The sequence below is a fragment of the Cornus florida genome, unplaced genomic scaffold, assembly GCF_030987335.1.
Source record: "Cornus florida cultivar Cherokee Brave unplaced genomic scaffold, ASM3098733v1 CherokeeBrave_3.0.0_Hap2_Chr01, whole genome shotgun sequence".
Classification (NCBI taxonomy): domain Eukaryota; kingdom Viridiplantae; phylum Streptophyta; class Magnoliopsida; order Cornales; family Cornaceae; genus Cornus; species Cornus florida.
Window position 1 is genome coordinate 48,119,541 of NW_026775571.1, and position 22,443 is coordinate 48,141,983.

The 22,443-nt window shown below is 38.9% G+C and overlaps 1 protein-coding gene across 1 annotated transcript; it reads left to right on the forward strand.

Moving 5' to 3' along the window:
- The first annotated feature begins 953 nt into the window (after positions 1-953).
- On the forward strand, positions 954-2,855 carry LOC132271707 (uncharacterized). The gene has a single exon (XM_059773162.1). The coding sequence runs from the start codon at positions 954-956 to the stop codon at positions 2,853-2,855; it is 1,902 nt and encodes a 633-aa protein (XP_059629145.1).
- Positions 2,856-22,443: the final 19,588 nt, after the last annotated feature.

The window sequence follows — 22,443 nt, forward strand, 5'->3', positions numbered from 1 at the left end:
CATTTGGGGTGTATCCAAAGTGAGTAAGAAGATTCTCATTTTGTAGAGAGATCTGCCTCATACGTGTGATGATATGAGCGCTTTCATCAAACGTTAGTTGGGGATCGACATAGAGAGCTTGAAGGCAATTAAGCTGATCTATGATGCTCTCATAGTCCTCGCGGCGATAAGAGGAAGAAGAGGGTGCTGAGAAAACTTTTATGGTTTCAACAGTGTCTTCATGGCCGTAATACAAAGGCTTAACTTTGTAACGGGTTGGTTTTTTCACAGAAGATTGGTCTGTGGATAGAGGTGGCGATTCTTCAGAAAGGATCGGCTCAGGCGGAGGATCAGGTGGATCCGGTGGATAAAGGTCGGATAACTTAATCTTTTGAAGCTTAGCTAAGTCGATCTTCATCTGATTCAATTGTTCCTGAAGGGCTGTTTCAGGAGTATGAGAAAGGGTGAAAATCTGGGTAAGAGTTTCAAGTTTGTCGTTCAAGGAGAGTAAACCTTGCTGGACATCATCAAAAGAGGAAGCCATATGGGAATTGGTTGCCTCTAAATTATGTTGGAAGTCGATCTTCCAATCGGTAACCATGTCGACAAGAAAGTTAAGTCCTGCTCCGACGTGGGGAAATGAGACTGCTTCAGTAGTGTTAAAGTGGGCTATGTGCCTATAATTTTCGGTAGTAGTATCTTGACCTGCTAGGTTTCTGATACAGTTAACAGAGGTAGTGTGTGCCATAGTGAGGGTCTCTCAAATGTTTGGGAACTGTCCTGGTGCCTAAAACCAAGGGATCCTGTAAGCAGCTTAAACAAGTCACAAGAGTCCTACAGACATTGACATATAAGCAAAGACAGGATAATCTGGGCTTTTAACAGTATACAAACATTAAAGATATATCAAACGAAGTCCTCGTTTTTGTCGCCTACAACTCAAAAACCGCAATGTCGTAATACGTGTTAAACCCATGATCTATTTACGCCGTGACATTGATGAATGGCAACAGATGAAACACCCCATTGGTGTTCAAGGAATTGATGCTGAAGCACCCCTCAACATAATTCAGTTCAAAGCTAAAGATGTAGCGATCTGGCTTAATGAGAAAAAATTCATTATCCCCAAAATCCTGTGTTTTCCATACATGCATGGCGATTTTATTTTAGGATGTAACTTTATTTACAGTTATCTTCCTTTACAATTAAACGAAAAATCAATTTCGTTAACATTAAAAGATAAGACCGTTGTTGAAATTCCTATCCAGGAAAATTTAGCTTCCGTCTGTAACGAAAAGTTCTCTCCACCTAAAAGAGAATCTGATGCCTTAGTGTTACAAGACACTCATTGGCTCTATAACTCTCTTCGACAAAACTTCTCTGAAAATCCACTCACCCTGTGGAAACGAAGTCCTCGTTTTTGTCGCCTACAACTCAAAAACCGCAATGTCGTAATACGTGTTAAACCCATGATCTATTTACGCCGTGACATTGATGAATTTGATGCCCAGCTCCAAGAGCTTCTTGAGAAAAAGCTCATTGAGCGTACTAAAAGTCCACACAGCAGTCCCGCTTTTCTGGTTAGAAACCATAGCGAGGTTAAACGCGGCAAAGCCCGAATGGTTATCAACTATAAACGGCTTAATGAACATCTCGTTTTCGATGGATACTTTATTCCTCGGAAAGACGTTCTTCTTAATCAAACTAGAGGTTCAACAATCTTTAGTAAATTTGATTGTAAAGCTGGTTTCTGGCAGATTAAACTGCGCAAGAAATCCAAACCCTTAACCGCGTTCAGCACACCTCATGGCCATTACCAGTGGACCGTTATGCCCTTTGGCCTTAACACAGCACCACAGATCTACCAACGATGGATGGATTCTATCTTTAATGACCTTAAAGATTTTGTTGTTGTGTATATTGATGATATTTTAGTTTTCTCAAAAACCAGAGAAGAGCATAACAAACATCTCATATGTCTTTCAGAAAAACTGAAAAAATATGGCATTATTTTATCACCAACAAAAATCGATGTTGAACAAGAATCCATTGATTTTCTAGGATTAGTTTTAACCCACAAAGGTATAAAACTACAGGATCACATTATTATCAAGATCCGTGATTTCCCCGATATACTTCAAGATAAAAAGCAGTTACAAAGCTTTTTAGGAATCTTGAATTATGGTCGCTCCTTTATTAAAGGTTTAGCCCAAAAGGAACTCCCTTTATTAAAGAAGCTCCAAAAGAATGCCCCTTTTGACTGGACTGATAATGACACAACCATTATCAAACAAATTAAAGCAGATCTGGTACAGATCCCTGAAGTTTATTTTCCCCAGAATGGTGATAAACTTATTCTCGAAACAGATGCCTCTGAGCTCTGTTGGGGATGTGTTCTCAAGGCCATCCCCCAAGAAAAATGGATTGATGACACTCCATCATCTCCTATGATTAGAGCTCGCAAAGCTCCGATCTCCAAGAAAGATTGCAAATGTTATATTTGTAATGAAGCTGGTCACTATGCCACAAATTGCCCTCAAAAGGGTAAAAAGGCCTCTAAAATGGTTAAGCGTCTACAAACCGATAACCTTTGTGTTGCCTATGGTAGCGACATCACCGATCCTTCTACCATTTTATATGAACTCTCCAGTAGTATGTACTCTAGCGACACCTCCAGTACATCCCAACACTCTACCGATGACGACTCAGATATTGAAAGTATCTGTATGATGAATGTTACTCCTTCTAACCCAGAAGAAAATACCAACATTAAACTTAGTGACATCATTGGAGAAGAAGTCCAGTTCACTAATGAACAACTGATTGAGTTCGATAAACTTCAACGGATCAAAAAAGAAGAAGTATACAAAAGATAATGAAAAACAGATGTCCAAAACCGTTCTGGAGTTTTGGTTTATATAGCATTACAAAAGTGGTTAAACAGTATCTGAGAAGATAAGGAGGAATCTTTCTTTTACTGTTTAAAAAGTGTGTCGGCTACTTTCACTGTTGATGAATAGTTGGTCGGCAACTTTCGGCTACTTTTCTTTTTGGAAAAGCAGAGAAGACATTCTTCTGTCGTGTGCTGGGTACGATTGCAGTCGAGCAGAGAAGAGTGTCGGTTATCCTTCCATAGCATTGATGAGATTATGGAGTTCATATTCATCAAGTGAGGGAGGACTATCTGGGGACTGAGCATCAGCAATATCCCATTCAAGGTTGAGACGTTCAGTCTCAGTTTTGACGCGATCAGGTATGTCCATGGTATTGACATAATGAACAATATCTTTTAAGAATGTTTTAGCCATCTGGACATTATGTTCTCCTTCGGCAACGTCTGTATAGTAACAGCGAATGGTAGTGATGAAGAGTCTGCGTCCATCACAACAATAATAAATTGGCTCTTGGTTGTAGTATGAGCCATCAAGAACGCGGCGAGCAGTGTCTTGTAGATGTAAGAAACTATAAACCTCAAAATAATAAGGCTCCAAGTTGGCAGCTAGTTCCTCAGAATTGATCAATTTATGATGTTCGTACTCAGATTCATCGTCTTGACCAGTGAATTTGAGAAACCAGATTTGGTATGGTTGGAAGAAGCGAGTTTTTTCGAAACTTCCAATCGAACTAGAGATCCAGAAAGTCAGATGTCGACTGTATTGCCAGAGATGACTAACTTTGTAAATCATCGAGCGTATCATCGCTGGAAAATTCTGGTAGGAATCATGGGAGGAAAAGGTAAGTTTATTAACTATTCCCCAATCAACAGGATCCATGGACCATTCAAGGCCTGGGATAATAAAAAAGTCAAGTTTAATGACCTTTTTACCATTATAAAGAGTATCAAAGGTATTGATATCTTCATGATAGGTGGTATAATATGTTTTTATTATATCATAATGATTTTCAATTTGTCGGTAGATAAATCGAAAAATATCTGAAGGTAAGAGTGCTCGGGCTTTTTCCAGGAGGCAAATACGATTAATTTTGGCAAACGTATTTGCAGGAAAGTCTTGTTCTCCTATTAACTGGGCAAGTTTAAGAAAACAATTAATTTGAGAAAGCGAAAAATCTTTTTCCCAGTCGATAGAAAGACAGCTTTGTATGCAGAGCTGTTTAAGCTCAGCTGTCATAGCTGTTTGTTCAGCCATGAGAGCAGCAAGAGAACTCAGATGTTGTCTGAATTTTTTATTAGCACCAAGTTTATGTGCTTTCCAAACAGTGTTAAGTTCATTATACAAATTGTTTGGAAGACCAGGATCATAGAAATTGTTAATTTCTAAAATATCTGGGTTTTTTGAAAACATTTTGTTTGAGGCTTGGCCCACGTTATAGAAAACTGTTTGAGCTTCTATCAGTGTGTCATACGCCTTGAAGCAAGAACCATTGAATGAACGAAGCTGCTTGTGACAGTCTGTCCAGTTCTCATAGATACCAGGTTGGTGACCTGCAAAAACCACGAACCATTTTTGTGGTTGTGATGGAGATGGCTTGGAAGTTGCCTTTTTAGCAACAGTGATCCAACCTTCTTTATCCGGTTTAGGCCGGGGATACTCATCCATCTGTGAGGCGAAGAGAAGAAATATCCTTGTTAGATACTTCTGGAGGTCTGCTTAAGAAATCTGCAAGAAAATTATTAGTTCCTTTGATATGTTCAATAGCAAAAGAATATTGGGCAATCACATTATACCATTTTAAGCGGCGACCGTCTAAGCAATTTCGTTTATTGATTAGAAAGTCTTTAACAGCTTGGTTGTCTGTTCTAATAATAAAGTCTTCTGGAGCAAGATAAATATGAAAACGTTTAATTGCTAATTTTATAGCCAGAAGTTCTTTTTCATAAATAATATAATTCTGTTCATTTGGTTTAAATTTTCCAGAATTATAACCACAAATTAATTCTTCTTTTTGCAGTTTCTTGGAGATCGGAGCTTTGCGAGCTCTAATCATAGGAGATGATGGAGTGTCATCAATCCATTTTTCTTGGGGGATGGCCTTGAGAACACATCCCCAACAGAGCTCAGAGGCATCTGTTTCGAGAATAAGTTTATCACCATTCTGGGGAAAATAAACTTCAGGGATCTGTACCAGATCTGCTTTAATTTGTTTGATAATGGTTGTGTCATTATCAGTCCAGTCAAAAGGGGCATTCTTTTGGAGCTTCTTTAATAAAGGGAGTTCCTTTTGGGCTAAACCTTTAATAAAGGAGCGACCATAATTCAAGATTCCTAAAAAGCTTTGTAACTGCTTTTTATCTTGAAGTATATCGGGGAAATCACGGATCTTGATAATAATGTGATCCTGTAGTTTTATACCTTTGTGGGTTAAAACTAATCCTAGAAAATCAATGGATTCTTGTTCAACATCGATTTTTGTTGGTGATAAAATAATGCCATACTTTTTCAGTTTTTCTGAAAGACATATGAGATGTTTGTTATGCTCTTCTCTGGTTTTTGAGAAAACTAAAATATCATCAATATACACAACAACAAAATCTTTAAGGTCATTAAAGATAGAATCCATCCATCGTTGGTAGATCTGTGGTGCTGTGTTAAGGCCAAAGGGCATAACGGTCCACTGGTAATGGCCATGAGGTGTGCTGAACGCGGTTAAGGGTTTGGATTTCTTGCGCAGTTTAATCTGCCAGAAACCAGCTTTACAATCAAATTTACTAAAGATTGTTGAACCTCTAGTTTGATTAAGAAGAACGTCTTTCCGAGGAATAAAGTATCCATCGAAAACGAGATGTTCATTAAGCCGTTTATAGTTGATAACCATTCGAGCTTTGCCGCGTTTAACCTCGCTATGGTTTCTAACCAGAAAAGCGGGACTGCTGTGTGGACTTTTAGTACGCTCAATGAGCTTTTTCTCAAGAAGCTCTTGGAGCTGGGCATCAAATTCATCAATGTCACGGCGTAAATAGATCATGGGTTTAACACGTATTACGACATTGCGGTTTTTGAGTTGTAGGCGACAAAAACGAGGACTTCGTTTCCACAGGGTGAGTGGATTTTCAGAGAAGTTTTGTCGAAGAGAGTTATAGAGCCAATGAGTGTCTTGTAACACTAAGGCATCAGATTCTCTTTTAGGTGGAGAGAACTTTTCGTTACAGACGGAAGCTAAATTTTCCTGGATAGGAATTTCAACAACGGTCTTATCTTTTAATGTTAACGAAATTGATTTTTCGTTTAATTGTAAAGGAAGATAACTGTAAATAAAGTTACATCCTAAAATAAAATCGCCATGCATGTATGGAAAACACAGGATTTTGGGGATAATGAATTTTTTCTCATTAAGCCAGATCGCTACATCTTTAGCTTTGAACTGAATTATGTTGAGGGGTGCTTCAGCATCAATTCCTTGAACACCAATGGGGTGTTTCATCTGTTGCCATTTTTCTGAGGGCAGTGCATTGTATCTGCAACAACTGGTAGTTGCGCCGGTGTCAATTAATACACAAAGGCCATAGGGTTTGTATCCTTTGAAATTGAGGATACCATTGACATAGGTGTATTTACGTTTTTTGCCTTGCGAAGGGGCGATCAAAATTTCATCCTTTCCTGTGCGAAAATGAAAAAATTTTGCAGAGTTCATCTGGTGTTTTGAGCCAGGCAAGAAAGGGGCATCTTGAGGATCGATAGGGTCTTTTCCTTTTTCGGTCCATGTAAAACGACGTCTAGGAGGTAACTCAAAGGATTTGCGAGGAGGAAGGATTTTCTCCCATCCATGGTGCCTTGCAGATACAGATCGTTGTAGCTGAGGGGGTTTTGCTTTATTGGTAACATAAAGATTGGAACCAGAAGCATGTATGGTAGCCACAGTGGGTTCTGTGATACGTAACTTGGGAACAGAATTGATTTTATCAAATAGCCAAGTTTTAGGGATTTCTAGATCAGTCCAATTGAGTAGTTTAGGCTCAATTATTGTATCGAAAGGTCTTGGTTCGAACAGAGTGACTAGTTTAGAGTCTAATGTTGGAACGGTGGCAGTTTCAGGTTCTCTAGTGAGTTCATAGAGGACTTTCCACTGGATTCCGAGGCTAGGAGAATCGTAATCCATTTGCAGTTTGGACAATTGGAGTTTGACTTGGAGGACCTTTTCGATGTTTGGATCGGAAAGTGAGATGAAATAATTTGGTTTGATTTTGAACCAAATCAGATTGTTAACCAAATTGGATTGAACGCCGCCGATAAGTGCATCAACGGGTTTATGAAACCGATTGTCCATAAGGAGGGCAATTAAAGGCTGATCAGTTCCGCGACGAAACAAGGAAGTGATCTTAATTTGAACTAGTCCGATATGGATATAACGAGCGAGAGGATTTTGCTGTTTCCATCGATCGATTTTATCCTTACTGAGGATGTTGAAACCACATTGACCATTTGCTGTATAGTCAATTGTCGTGTTGCCACTGAATTGTTCTAAAATTCTTTTTGAAAAAATGGCAAATCGAGAAGTTTTGTATACTTCTTCTTTTTTGATCCGTTGAAGTTTATCGAACTGAATCAGTTGTTCATTAGTGAACTGGACTTCTTCTCCAATGATGTCACTAAGTTTAATGTTGGTATTTTCTTCTGGGTTAGAAGGAGTAACATTCATCATACAGATACTTTCAATATCTGAGTCGTCATCGGTAGAGTGTTGGGATGTACTGGAGGTGTCGCTAGAGTACATACTACTGGAGAGTTCATATAAAATGGTAGAAGGATCGGTGATGTCGCTACCATAGGCAACACAAAGGTTATCGGTTTGTAGACGCTTAACCATTTTAGAGGCCTTTTTACCCTTTTGAGGGCAATTTGTGGCATAGTGACCAGCTTCATTACAAATATAACATTTGCAATCTTTCTTGGTTTCAAGTGCTTTGGAGGCTTTTTTGGAGCCTTTTTTGCGGCCTTTTGCAGGTTTGGAAAGGTCGCAAGCCTAAAGCATCTAAAAAATATGTCACTCAGGCTTCTCCTTGAGAAAAAGCTCATTGAGCGTACTAAAAGTCCACACAGCAGTCCCGCTTTTCTGGTTAGAAACCATAGCGAGGTTAAACGCGGCAAAGCCCGAATGGTTATCAACTATAAACGGCTTAATGAACATCTCGTTTTCGATGGATACTTTATTCCTCGGAAAGACGTTCTTCTTAATCAAACTAGAGGTTCAACAATCTTTAGTAAATTTGATTGTAAAGCTGGTTTCTGGCAGATTAAACTGCGCAAGAAATCCAAACCCTTAACCGCGTTCAGCACACCTCATGGCCATTACCAGTGGACCGTTATGCCCTTTGGCCTTAACACAGCACCACAGATCTACCAACGATGGATGGATTCTATCTTTAATGACCTTAAAGATTTTGTTGTTGTGTATATTGATGATATTTTAGTTTTCTCAAAAACCAGAGAAGAGCATAACAAACATCTCATATGTCTTTCAGAAAAACTGAAAAAATATGGCATTATTTTATCACCAACAAAAATCGATGTTGAACAAGAATCCATTGATTTTCTAGGATTAGTTTTAACCCACAAAGGTATAAAACTACAGGATCACATTATTATCAAGATCCGTGATTTCCCCGATATACTTCAAGATAAAAAGCAGTTACAAAGCTTTTTAGGAATCTTGAATTATGGTCGCTCCTTTATTAAAGGTTTAGCCCAAAAGGAACTCCCTTTATTAAAGAAGCTCCAAAAGAATGCCCCTTTTGACTGGACTGATAATGACACAACCATTATCAAACAAATTAAAGAAGGTTGGATCACTGTTGCTAAAAAGGCAACTTCCAAGCCATCTCCATCACAACCACAAAAATGGTTCGTGGTTTTTGCAGGTCACCAACCTGGTATCTATGAGAACTGGACAGACTGTCACAAGCAGCTTCGTTCATTCAATGGTTCTTGCTTCAAGGCGTATGACACACTGATAGAAGCTCAAACAGTTTTCTATAACGTGGGCCAAGCCTCAAACAAAATGTTTTCAAAAAACCCAGATATTTTAGAAATTAACAATTTCTATGATCCTGGTCTTCCAAACAATTTGTATAATGAACTTAACACTGTTTGGAAAGCACATAAACTTGGTGCTAATAAAAAATTCAGACAACATCTGAGTTCTCTTGCTGCTCTCATGGCTGAACAAACAGCTATGACAGCTGAGCTTAAACAGCTCTGCATACAAAGCTGTCTTTCTATCGACTGGGAAAAAGATTTTTCGCTTTCTCAAATTAATTGTTTTCTTAAACTTGCCCAGTTAATAGGAGAACAAGACTTTCCTGCAAATACGTTTGCCAAAATTAATCGTATTTGCCTCCTGGAAAAAGCCCGAGCACTCTTACCTTCAGATATTTTTCGATTTATCTACCGACAAATTGAAAATCATTATGATATAATAAAAACATATTATACCACCTATCATGAAGATATCAATACCTTTGATACTCTTTATAATGGTAAAAAGGTCATTAAACTTGACTTTTTTATTATCCCAGGCCTTGAATGGTCCATGGATCCTGTTGATTGGGGAATAGTTAATAAACTTACCTTTTCCTCCCATGATTCCTACCAGAATTTTCCAGCGATGATACGCTCGATGATTTACAAAGTTAGTCATCTCTGGCAATACAGTCGACATCTGACTTTCTGGATCTCTAGTTCGATTGGAAGTTTCGAAAAAACTCGCTTCTTCCAACCATACCAAATCTGGTTTCTCAAATTCACTGGTCAAGACGATGAATCTGAGTACGAACATCATAAATTGATCAATTCTGAGGAACTAGCTGCCAACTTGGAGCCTTATTATTTTGAGGTTTATAGTTTCTTACATCTACAAGACACTGCTCGCCGCGTTCTTGATGGCTCATACTACAACCAAGAGCCAATTTATTATTGTTGTGATGGACGCAGACTCTTCATCACTACCATTCGCTGTTACTATACAGACGTTGCCGAAGGAGAACATAATGTCCAGATGGCTAAAACATTCTTAAAAGATATTGTTCATTATGTCAATACCATGGACATACCTGATCGCGTCAAAACTGAGACTGAACGTCTCAACCTTGAATGGGATATTGCTGATGCTCAGTCCCCAGATAGTCCTCCCTCACTTGATGAATATGAACTCCATAATCTCATCAATGCTATGGAAGGATAACCGACACTCTTCTCTGCTCGACTGCAATCGTACCCAGCACACGACAGAAGAATGTCTTCTCTGCTTTTCCAAAAAGAAAAGTAGCCGAAAGTTGCCGACCAACTATTCATCAACAGTGAAAGTAGCCGACACACTTTTTAAACAGTAAAAGAAAGATTCCTCCTTATCTTCTCAGATACTGTTTAACCACTTTTGTAATGCTATATAAACCAAAACTCCAGAACGGTTTTGGACATCTGTTTTTCATTATCTCTTTTCCTCTTTTGTTTTGAGGATTCTTCATGTAAAGTTTCTGTGTTTGTAAACATTTCCGCATTTCCTGTAATTGGTATCAGAGCTCAGTTTCGAATCTGGACCACTGTAAGTTTCTGTAATAAAGTTTTCAGTTTTCGTTTGTGCTTATGATATATCTTTAATGTTTGTATACTGTTAAAAGCCCAGATTATCCTGTCTTTGCTTATATGTCAATGTCTGTAGGACTCTTGTGACTTGTTTAAGCTGCTTACAGGATCCCTTGGTTTTAGGCACCAGGACAGTTCCCAAACATTTGAGAGACCCTCACTATGGCACACACTACCTCTGTTAACTGTATCAGAAACCTAGCAGGTCAAGATACTACTACCGAAAATTATAGGCACATAGCCCACTTTAACACTACTGAAGCAGTCTCATTTCCCCACGTCGGAGCAGGACTTAACTTTCTTGTCGACATGGTTACCGATTGGAAGATCGACTTCCAACATAATTTAGAGGCAACCAATTCCCATATGGCTTCCTCTTTTGATGATGTCCAGCAAGGTTTACTCTCCTTGAACGACAAACTTGAAACTCTTACCCAGATTTTCACCCTTTCTCATACTCCTGAAACAGCCCTTCAGGAACAATTGAATCAGATGAAGATCGACTTAGCTAAGCTTCAAAAGATTAAGTTATCCGACCTTTATCCACCGGATCCACCTGATCCTCCGCCTGAGCCGATCCTTTCTGAAGAATCGCCACCTCTATCCACAGACCAATCTTCTGTGAAAAAACCAACCCGTTACAAAGTTAAGCCTTTGTATTACGGCCATGAAGACACTGTTGAAACCATAAAAGTTTTCTCAGCACCCTCTTCTTCCTCTTATCGCCGCGAGGACTATGAGAGCATCATAGATCAGCTTAATTGCCTTCAAGCTCTCTATGTCGATCCCCAACTAACGTTTGATGAAAGCGCTCATATCATCACACGTATGAGGCAGATCTCTCTACAAAATGAGAATCTTCTTACTCACTTTGGATACACCCCAAATGAGAATTCAAGCTCTTCTGACGAAGAAAATACTTCTGACGACGAACAGATCTACGCTCTTTCAGAACATTCTGATTCTACCGAAGAATTAGATGAAACAATAGAAGCTGACCCTCTCCCAGTTTCCTCTTCTTCCGATACACCTATCAAAGAAGCTCCCAAACCTTCTAAAAGAAAAAGGCCTCCAAAGCACTTGAAACCAAGAAAGATTGCAAATGTTATATTTGTAATGAAGCTGGTCACTATGCCACAAATTGCCCTCAAAAGGGTAAAAAGGCCTCTAAAATGGTTAAGCGTCTACAAACCGATAACCTTTGTGTTGCCTATGGTAGCGACATCACCGATCCTTCTACCATTTTATATGAACTCTCCAGTAGTATGTACTCTAGCGACACCTCCAGTACATCCCAACACTCTACCGATGACGACTCAGATATTGAAAGTATCTGTATGATGAATGTTACTCCTTCTAACCCAGAAGAAAATACCAACATTAAACTTAGTGACATCATTGGAGAAGAAGTCCAGTTCACTAATGAACAACTGATTCAGTTCGATAAACTTCAACGGATCAAAAAAGAAGAAGTATACAAAACTTCTCGATTTGCCATTTTTTCAAAAAGAATTTTAGAACAATTCAGTGGCAACACGACAATTGACTATACAGCAAATGGTCAATGTGGTTTCAACATCCTCAGTAAGGATAAAATCGATTCATTAAGAATGGAATCGGACCGACGTTTTTTGCTTCTTCTTTTTGCAGTTTCTTGGAGATCGGAGCTTTGCGAGCTCTAATCATAGGAGATGATGGAGTGTCATCAATCCATTTTTCTTGGGGGATGGCCTTGAGAACACATCCCCAACAGAGCTCAGAGGCATCTGTTTCGAGAATAAGTTTATCACCATTCTGGGGAAAATAAACTTCAGGGATCTGTACCAGATCTGCTTTAATTTGTAACTGCTTTTTATCTTGAAGTATATCGGGGAAATCACGGATCTTGATAATAATGTGATCCTGTAGTTTTATACCTTTGTGGGTTAAAACTAATCCTAGAAAATCAATGGATTCTTGTTCAACATCGATTTTTGTTGGTGATAAAATAATGCCATATTTTTTCAGTTTTTCTGAAAGACATATGAGATGTTTGTTATGCTCTTCTCTGGTTTTTGAGAAAACTAAAATATCATCAATATACACAACAACAAAATCTTTAAGGTCATTAAAGATAGAATCCATCCATCGTTGGTAGATCTGTGGTGCTGTGTTAAGGCCAAAGGGCATAACGGTCCACTGGTAATGGCCATGAGGTGTGCTGAACGCGGTTAAGGGTTTGGATTTCTTGCGCAGTTTAATCTGCCAGAAACCAGCTTTACAATCAAATTTACTAAAGATTGTTGAACCTCTAGTTTGATTAAGAAGAACGTCTTTCCGAGGAATAAAGTATCCATCGAAAACGAGATGTTCATTAAGCCGTTTATAGTTGATAACCAGTCGGGCTTTGCCGCGTTTAACCTCGCTATGGTTTCTAACCAGAAAAGCGGGACTGCTGTGTGGACTTTTAGTACGCTCAATGAGCTTTTTCTCAAGAAGCTCTTGGAGCTGGGCATCAAATTCATCAATGTCACGGCGTAAATAGATCATGGGTTTAACACGTATTACGACATTGCGGTTTTTGAGTTGTAGGCGACAAAAACGAGGACTTCGTTTCCACAGGGTGAGTGGATTTTCAGAGAAGTTTTGTCGAAGAGAGTTATAGAGCCAATGAGTGTCTTGTAACACTAAGGCATCAGATTCTCTTTTAGGTGGAGAGAACTTTTCGTTACAGACGGAAGCTAAATTTTCCTGGATAGGAATTTCAACAACGGTCTTATCTTTTAATGTTAACGAAATTGATTTTTCGTTTAATTGTAAAGGAAGATAACTGTAAATAAAGTTACATCCTAAAATAAAATCGCCATGCATGTATGGAAAACACAGGATTTTGGGGATAATGAATTTTTTCTCATTAAGCCAGATCGCTACATCTTTAGCTTTGAACTGAATTATGTTGAGGGGTGCTTCAGCATCAATTCCTTGAACACCAATGGGGTGTTTCATCTGTTGCCATTTTTCTGAGGGCAGTGCATTGTATCTGCAACAACTGGTAGTTGCGCCGGTGTCAATTAATACACAAAGGCCATAGGGTTTGTATCCTTTGAAATTGAGGATACCATTGACATAGGTGTATTTACGTTTTTTGCCTTGCGAAGGGGCGATCAAAATTTCATCCTTTCCTGTGCGAAAATGAAAAAATTTTGCAGAGTTCATCTGGTGTTTTGAGCCAGGCAAGAAAGGGGCATCTTGAGGATCGATAGGGTCTTTTCCTTTTTCGGTCCATGTAAAACGACGTCTAGGAGGTAACTCAAAGGATTTGCGAGGAGGAAGGATTTTCTCCCATCCATGGTGCCTTGCAGATACAGATCGTTGTAGCTGAGGGGGTTTTGCTTTATTGGTAACATAAAGATTGGAACCAGAAGCATGTATGGTAGCCACAGTGGGTTCTGTGATACGTAACTTGGGAACAGAATTGATTTTATCAAATAGCCAAGTTTTAGGGATTTCTAGATCAGTCCAATTGAGTAGTTTAGGCTCAATTATTGTATCGAAAGGTCTTGGTTCGAACAGAGTGACTAGTTTAGAGTCTAATGTTGGAACGGTGGCAGTTTCAGGTTCTCTAGTGAGTTCATAGAGGACTTTCCACTGGATTCCGAGGCTAGGAGAATCGTAATCCATTTGCAGTTTGGACAATTGGAGTTTGACTTGGAGGACCTTTTCGATGTTTGGATCGGAAAGTGAGATGAAATAATTTGGTTTGATTTTGAACCAAATCAGATTGTTAACCAAATTGGATTGAACGCCGCCGATAAGTGCATCAACGGGTTTATGAAACCGATTGTCCATAAGGAGGGCAATTAAAGGCTGATCAGTTCCGCGACGAAACAAGGAAGTGATCTTAATTTGAACTAGTCCGATATGGATATAACGAGCGAGAGGATTTTGCTGTTTCCATCGATCGATTTTATCCTTACTGAGGATGTTGAAACCACATTGACCATTTGCTGTATAGTCAATTGTCGTGTTGCCACTGAATTGTTCTAAAATTCTTTTTGAAAAAATGGCAAATCGAGAAGTTTTGTATACTTCTTCTTTTTTGATCCGTTGAAGTTTATCGAACTGAATCAGTTGTTCATTAGTGAACTGGACTTCTTCTCCAATGATGTCACTAAGTTTAATGTTGGTATTTTCTTCTGGGTTAGAAGGAGTAACATTCATCATACAGATACTTTCAATATCTGAGTCGTCATCGGTAGAGTGTTGGGATGTACTGGAGGTGTCGCTAGAGTACATACTACTGGAGAGTTCATATAAAATGGTAGAAGGATCGGTGATGTCGCTACCATAGGCAACACAAAGGTTATCGGTTTGTAGACGCTTAACCATTTTAGAGGCCTTTTTACCCTTTTGAGGGCAATTTGTGGCATAGTGACCAGCTTCATTACAAATATAACATTTGCAATCTTTCTTGGTTTCAAGTGCTTTGGAGGCTTTTTTGGAGCCTTTTTTGCGGCCTTTTGCAGGTTTGGAAGGAAGAGAAGCCTGAGTGACATATTTTTTAGATGCTTTAGGCTTGCGACCTTTCCATTTTTTCCATCGGAAATTTTTCCGTTTGGGTTTTTTAGAGGAGGAGGCTCGGTAGGGAGCACAGCCAATTTTCCAGGTTTCCTGGAGAATCTTATCACAGCAGCGTTGTCCTTCTGCAGTGCCATTAATTTGGTTTTTTACCTGTTTTTTAGCTTTTGTCTCAAGACATTTTTCATTAATGAGACGGTAGACGAAGTTGGTGCGAAAACCAATATTATCGTTCTTTTGGATTCGAACGAGGAAATCGGGATAGCCTTTTGCGGCGAGTTCATCCCAGGGATTTGGCAATTTGTGAAAAAACTGGGGTAACCAATGTTCGATCGCCGTAGGCGGGAGTCGTCGAAAGTATTTGGTAAATAACTTGACGTATTCTGGGAATTGGCATATGTTGCATAATTCGATTTTCGAAAGAGCACATGTTGCATCATCCGTGAGGAGTTGCTCACCGGTATGGCCAACTAATTCTTCTTTAAGAATTTTAACGAACCCGCGTAAAACACCATCGATTTTGTCGAAGTTATTTAACAGGGCATCTTTCTGTTGTTTACCTTGGGGAGTTTGGTCCCATTGGCGTAACCAGTCAAGAGCATCGCCTTGGAGGGTTGCAGAAATATAATCAAGGAAACGGGGACGTTCCCAAGTTCCTTTATAGTTATTGACGAGGATAGCGAGGGATTGAGCCCATTCGTCAATTGTTTTTAAATGATCCTTGTAAGGAACATGGGTGAGGTCAAGATAAGTTCCATTTTGTGAAATGGGAAACTTATTGAGGTCATCTTTGCGAGTCCAGGTGGGGACTGTAGAAGGGACAGTAGAAAAGTCGTATTTATACGAAGACGTATAAATTTTGGGTTCATCGGCTTTTTTGGATTTTTCGTCATCGGTTTTTTGACCGGAACCAGAGACTTCTTCGGCAGGGAAAAAATCTTCTGTCGGAAAATCTCCATAGAAGGATTCATTAAGAATGGAATCGGACCGACGTTTTTTGCTTTTTCTTTTAGAAGGTTTGGGAGCTTCTTTGATAGGTGTATCGGAAGAAGAGGAAACTGGGAGAGGGTCAGCTTCTATTGTTTCATCTAATTCTTCGGTAGAATCAGAATGTTCTGAAAGAGCGTAGATCTGTTCGTCGTCAGAAGTATTTTCTTCGTCAGAAGAGCTTGAATTCTCATTTGGGGTGTATCCAAAGTGAGTAAGAAGATTCTCATTTTGTAGAGAGATCTGCCTCATACGTGTGATGATATGAGCGCTTTCATCAAACGTTAGTTGGGGATCGACATAGAGAGCTTGAAGGCAATTAAGCTGATCTATGATGCTCTCATAGTCCTCGCGGCGATAAGAGGAAGAAGAGGGTGGTGAGAAAACTTTTATGGTTTCAACAGTGTCTTCATGGCCGTAATACAAAGGCTTAACTTTGTAACGGGTTGGTTTTTTCACAGAAGATTGGTCTGTGGATAGAGGTGGCGATTCTTCAGAAAGGATCGGCTCAGGCGGAGGATCAGGTGGATCCGGTGGATAAAGGTCGGATAACTTAATCTTTTGAAGCTTAGCTAAGTCAATCTTCATCTGATTCAATTGTTCCTGAAGGGCTGTTTCAGGAGTATGAGAAAGGGTGAAAATCTGGGTAAGAGTTTCAAGTTTGTCGTTCAAGGAGAGTAAACCTTGCTGGACATCATCAAAAGAGGAAGCCATATGGGAATTGGTTGCCTCTAAATTATGTTGGAAGTCGATCTTCCAATCGGTAACCATGTCGACAAGAAAGTTAAGTCCTGCTCCGACGTGGGGAAATGAGACTGCTTCAGTAGTGTTAAAGTGGGCTATTTGATAAAATCAATTCTGTTCCCAAGTCCTGCTCCGACGTGGGGAAATGAGACTGCTTCAGTAGTGTTAAAGTGGGCTCTGATACCAATTACAGGAAATGCGGAAATGTTTACAAACACAGAAACTTTACATGAAGAATCCTCAAAACAAAAGAGGAAAAGAGATAATGAAAAACAGATGTCCAAAACCGTTCTGGAGTTTTGGTTTATATAGCATTACAAAAGTGGTTAAACAGTATCTGAGAAGATAAGGAGGAATCTTTCTTTTACTGTTTAAAAAGTGTGTCGGCTACTTTCACTGTTGATGAATAGTTGGTCGGCAACTTTCGGCTACTTTTCTTTTTGGAAAAGCAGAGAAGACATTCTTCTGTCGTGTGCTGGGTACGATTGCAGTCGAGCAGAGAAGAGTGTCGGTTATCCTTCCATAGCATTGATGAGATTATGGAGTTCATATTCATCAAGTGAGGGAGGACTATCTGGGGACTGAGCATCAGCAATATCCCATTCAAGGTTGAGACGTTCAGTCTCAGTTTTGACGCGATCAGGTATGTCCATGGTATTGACATAATGAACAATATCTTTTAAGAATGTTTTAGCCATCTGGACATTATGTTCTCCTTCGGCAACGTCTGTATAGTAACAGCGAATGGTAGTGATGAAGAGTCTGCGTCCATCACAACAATAATAAATTGGCTCTTGGTTGTAGTATGAGCCATCAAGAACGCGGCGAGCAGTGTCTTGTAGATGTAAGAAACTATAAACCTCAAAATAATAAGGCTCCAAGTTGGCAGCTAGTTCCTCAGAATTGATCAATTTATGATGTTCGTACTCAGATTCATCGTCTTGACCAGTGAATTTGAGAAACCAGATTTGGTATGGTTGGAAGAAGCGAGTTTTTTCGAAACTTCCAATCGAACTAGAGATCCAGAAAGTCAGATGTCGACTGTATTGCCAGAGATGACTAACTTTGTAAATCATCGAGCGTATCATCGCTGGAAAATTCTGGTAGGAATCATGGGAGGAAAAGGTAAGTTTATTAACTATTCCCCAATCAACAGGATCCATGGACCATTCAAGGCCTGGGATAATAAAAAAGTCAAGTTTAATGACCTTTTTACCATTATAAAGAGTATCAAAGGTATTGATATCTTCATGATAGGTGGTATAATATGTTTTTATTATATCATAATGATTTTCAATTTGTCGGTAGATAAATCGAAAAATATCTGAAGGTAAGAGTGCTCGGGCTTTTTCCAGGAGGCAAATACGATTAATTTTGGCAAACGTATTTGCAGGAAAGTCTTGTTCTCCTATTAACTGGGCAAGTTTAAGAAAACAATTAATTTGAGAAAGCGAAAAATCTTTTTCCCAGTCGATAGAAAGACAGCTTTGTATGCAGAGCTGTTTAAGCTCAGCTGTCATAGCTGTTTGTTCAGCCATGAGAGCAGCAAGAGAACTCAGATGTTGTCTGAATTTTTTATTAGCACCAAGTTTATGTGCTTTCCAAACAGTGTTAAGTTCATTATACAAATTGTTTGGAAGACCAGGATCATAGAAATTGTTAATTTCTAAAATATCTGGGTTTTTTGAAAACATTTTGTTTGAGGCTTGGCCCACGTTATAGAAAACTGTTTGAGCTTCTATCAGTGTGTCATACGCCTTGAAGCAAGAACCATTGAATGAACGAAGCTGCTTGTGACAGTCTGTCCAGTTCTCATAGATACCAGGTTGGTGACCTGCAAAAACCACGAACCATTTTTGTGGTTGTGATGGAGATGGCTTGGAAGTTGCCTTTTTAGCAACAGTGATCCAACCTTCTTTATCCGGTTTAGGCCGGGGATACTCATCCATCTGTGAGGCGAAGAGAAGAAATATCCTTGTTAGATACTTCTGGAGGTCTGCTTAAGAAATCTGCAAGAAAATTATTAGTTCCTTTGATATGTTCAATAGCAAAAGAATATTGGGCAATCACATTATACCATTTTAAGCGGCGACCGTCTAAGCAATTTCGTTTATTGATTAGAAAGTCTTTAACAGCTTGGTTGTCTGTTCTAATAATAAAGTCTTCTGGAGCAAGATAAATATGAAAACGTTTAATTGCTAATTTTATAGCCAGAAGTTCTTTTTCATAAATAATATAATTCTGTTCATTTGGTTTAAATTTTCCAGAATTATAACCACAAATTAATTCTTCTTTTTGATAATCAAACTAGAGGTTCAACAATCTTTAGTAAATTTGATTGTAAAGCTGGTTTCTGGCAGATTAAACTGCGCAAGAAATCCAAACCCTTAACCGCGTTCAGCACACCTCATGGCCATTACCAGTGGACCGTTATGCCCTTTGGCCTTAACACAGCACCACAGATCTACCAACGATGGATGGATTCTATCTTTAATGACCTTAAAGATTTTGTTGTTGTGTATATTGATGATATTTTAGTTTTCTCAAAAACCAGAGAAGAGCATAACAAACATCTCATATGTCTTTCAGAAAAACTGAAAAAATATGGCATTATTTTATCACCAACAAAAATCGATGTTGAACAAGAATCCATTGATTTTCTAGGATTAGTTTTAACCCACAAAGGTATAAAACTACAGGATCACATTATTATCAAGATCCGTGATTTCCCCGATATACTTCAAGATAAAAAGCAGTTACAAAGCTTTTTAGGAATCTTGAATTATGGTCGCTCCTTTATTAAAGGTTTAGCCCAAAAGGAACTCCCTTTATTAAAGAAGCTCCAAAAGAATGCCCCTTTTGACTGGACTGATAATGACACAACCATTATCAAACAACTTGATCAATTCTGAGGAACTAGCTGCCAACTTGGAGCCTTATTATTTTGAGGTTTATAGTTTCTTACATCTACAAGACACTGCTCGCCGCGTTCTTGATGGCTCATACTACAACCAAGAGCCAATTTATTATTGTTGTGATGGACGCAGACTCTTCATCACTACCATTCGCTGTTACTATACAGACGTTGCCGAAGGAGAACATAATGTCCAGATGGCTAAAACATTCTTAAAAGATATTGTTCATTATGTCAATACCATGGACATACCTGATCGCGTCAAAACTGAGACTGAACGTCTCAACCTTGAATGGGATATTGCTGATGCTCAGTCCCCAGATAGTCCTCCCTCACTTGATGAATATGAACTCCATAATCTCATCAATGCTATGGAAGGATAACCGACACTCTTCTCTGCTCGACTGCAATCGTACCCAGCACACGACAGAAGAATGTCTTCTCTGCTTTTCCAAAAAGAAAAGTAGCCGAAAGTTGCCGACCAACTATTCATCAACAGTGAAAGTAGCCGACACACTTTTTAAACAGTAAAAGAAAGATTCCTCCTTATCTTCTCAGATACTGTTTAACCACTTTTGTAATGCTATATAAACCAAAACTCCAGAACGGTTTTGGACATCTGTTTTTCATTATCTCTTTTCCTCTTTTGTTTTGAGGATTCTTCATGTAAAGTTTCTGTGTTTGTAAACATTTCCGCATTTCCTGGAGGCAAATACGATTAATTTTGGCAAACGTATTTGCAGGAAAGTCTTGTTCTCCTATTAACTGGGCAAGTTTAAGAAAACAATTAATTTGAGAAAGCGACCCTAAGTTTAATGTTGGTATTTTCTTCTGGGTTAGAAGGAGTAACATTCATCATACAGATACTTTCAATATCTGAGTCGTCATCGGTAGAGTGTTGGGATGTACTGGAGGTGTCGCTAGAGTACATACTACTGGAGAGTTCATATAAAATGGTAGAAGGATCGGTGATGTCGCTACCATAGGCAACACAAAGGTTATCGGTTTGTAGACGCTTAACCATTTTAGAGGCCTTTTTACCCTTTTGAGGGCAATTTGTGGCATAGTGACCAGCTTCATTACAAATATAACATTTGCAATCTTTCTTGGTTTCAAGTGCTTTGGAGGCTTTTTTGGAGCCCTTTGAGTTACCTCCTAGACGTCGTTTTACATGGACCGAAAAAGGAAAAGACCCTATCGATCCTCAAGATGCCCCTTTCTTGCCTGGCTCAAAACACCAGATGAACTCTGCAAAATTTTTTCATTTTCGCACAGGAAAGGATGAAATTTTGATCGCCCCTTCGCAAGGCAAAAAACGTAAATACACCTATGTCAATGGTATCCTCAATTTCAAAGGATACAAACCCTATGGCCTTTGTGTATTAATTGACACCGGCGCAACTACCAGTTGTTGCAGATACAATGCACTGCCCTCAGAAAAATGGCAACAGATGAAACACCCCATTGGTGTTCAAGGAATTGATGCTGAAGCACCCCTCAACATAATTCAGTTCAAAGCTAAAGATGTAGCGATCTGGCTTAATGAGAAAAAATTCATTATCCCCAAAATCCTGTGTTTTCCATACATGCATGGCGATTTTATTTTAGGATGTAACTTTATTTACAGTTATCTTCCTTTACAATTAAACGAAAAATCAATTTCGTTAACATTAAAAGATAAGACCGTTGTTGAAATTCCTATCCAGGAAAATTTAGCTTCCGTCTGTAACGAAAAGTTCTCTCCACCTAAAAGAGAATCTGATGCCTTAGTGTTACAAGACACTCATTGGCTCTATAACTCTCTTCGACAAAACTTCTCTGAAAATCCACTCACCCTGTGGAAACGAAGTCCTCGTTTTTGTCGCCTACAACTCAAAAACCGCAATGTCGTAATACGTGTTAAACCCATGATCTATTTACGCCGTGACATTGATGAATTTGATGCCCAGCTCCAAGAGCTTCTTGAGAAAAAGCTCATTGAGCGTACTAAAAGTCCACACAGCAGTCCCGCTTTTCTGGTTAGAAACCATAGCGAGGTTAAACGCGGCAAAGCTCGAATGGTTATCAACTATAAACGGCTTAATGAACATCTCGTTTTCGATGGATACTTTATTCCTCGGAAAGACGTTCTTCTTAATCAAACTAGAGGTTCAACAATCTTTAGTAAATTTGATTGTAAAGCTGGTTTCTGGCAGATTAAACTGCGCAAGAAATCCAAACCCTTAACCGCGTTCAGCACACCTCATGGCCATTACCAGTGGACCGTTATGCCCTTTGGCCTTAACACAGCACCACAGATCTACCAACGATGGATGGATTCTATCTTTAATGACCTTAAAGATTTTGTTGTTGTGTATATTGATGATATTTTAGTTTTCTCAAAAACCAGAGAAGAGCATAACAAACATCTCATATGTCTTTCAGAAAAACTGAAAAAGTATGGCATTATTTTATCACCAACAAAAATCGATGTTGAACAAGAATCCATTGATTTTCTAGGATTAGTTTTAACCCACAAAGGTATAAAACTACAGGATCACATTATTATCAAGATCCGTGATTTCCCCGATATACTTCAAGATAAAAAGCAGTTACAAAGCTTTTTAGGAATCTTGAATTATGGTCGCTCCTTTATTAAAGGTTTAGCCCAAAAGGAACTCCCTTTATTAAAGAAGCTCCAAAAGAATGCCCCTTTTGACTGGACTGATAATGACACAACCATTA

Excerpts from the sequence above, each read along its gene's own strand:
- LOC132271707 (XM_059773162.1), top strand. The coding sequence starts at position 954 with ATGATCTATTTACGCCGTGACATTGATGAATGGCAACAGATGAAACAC.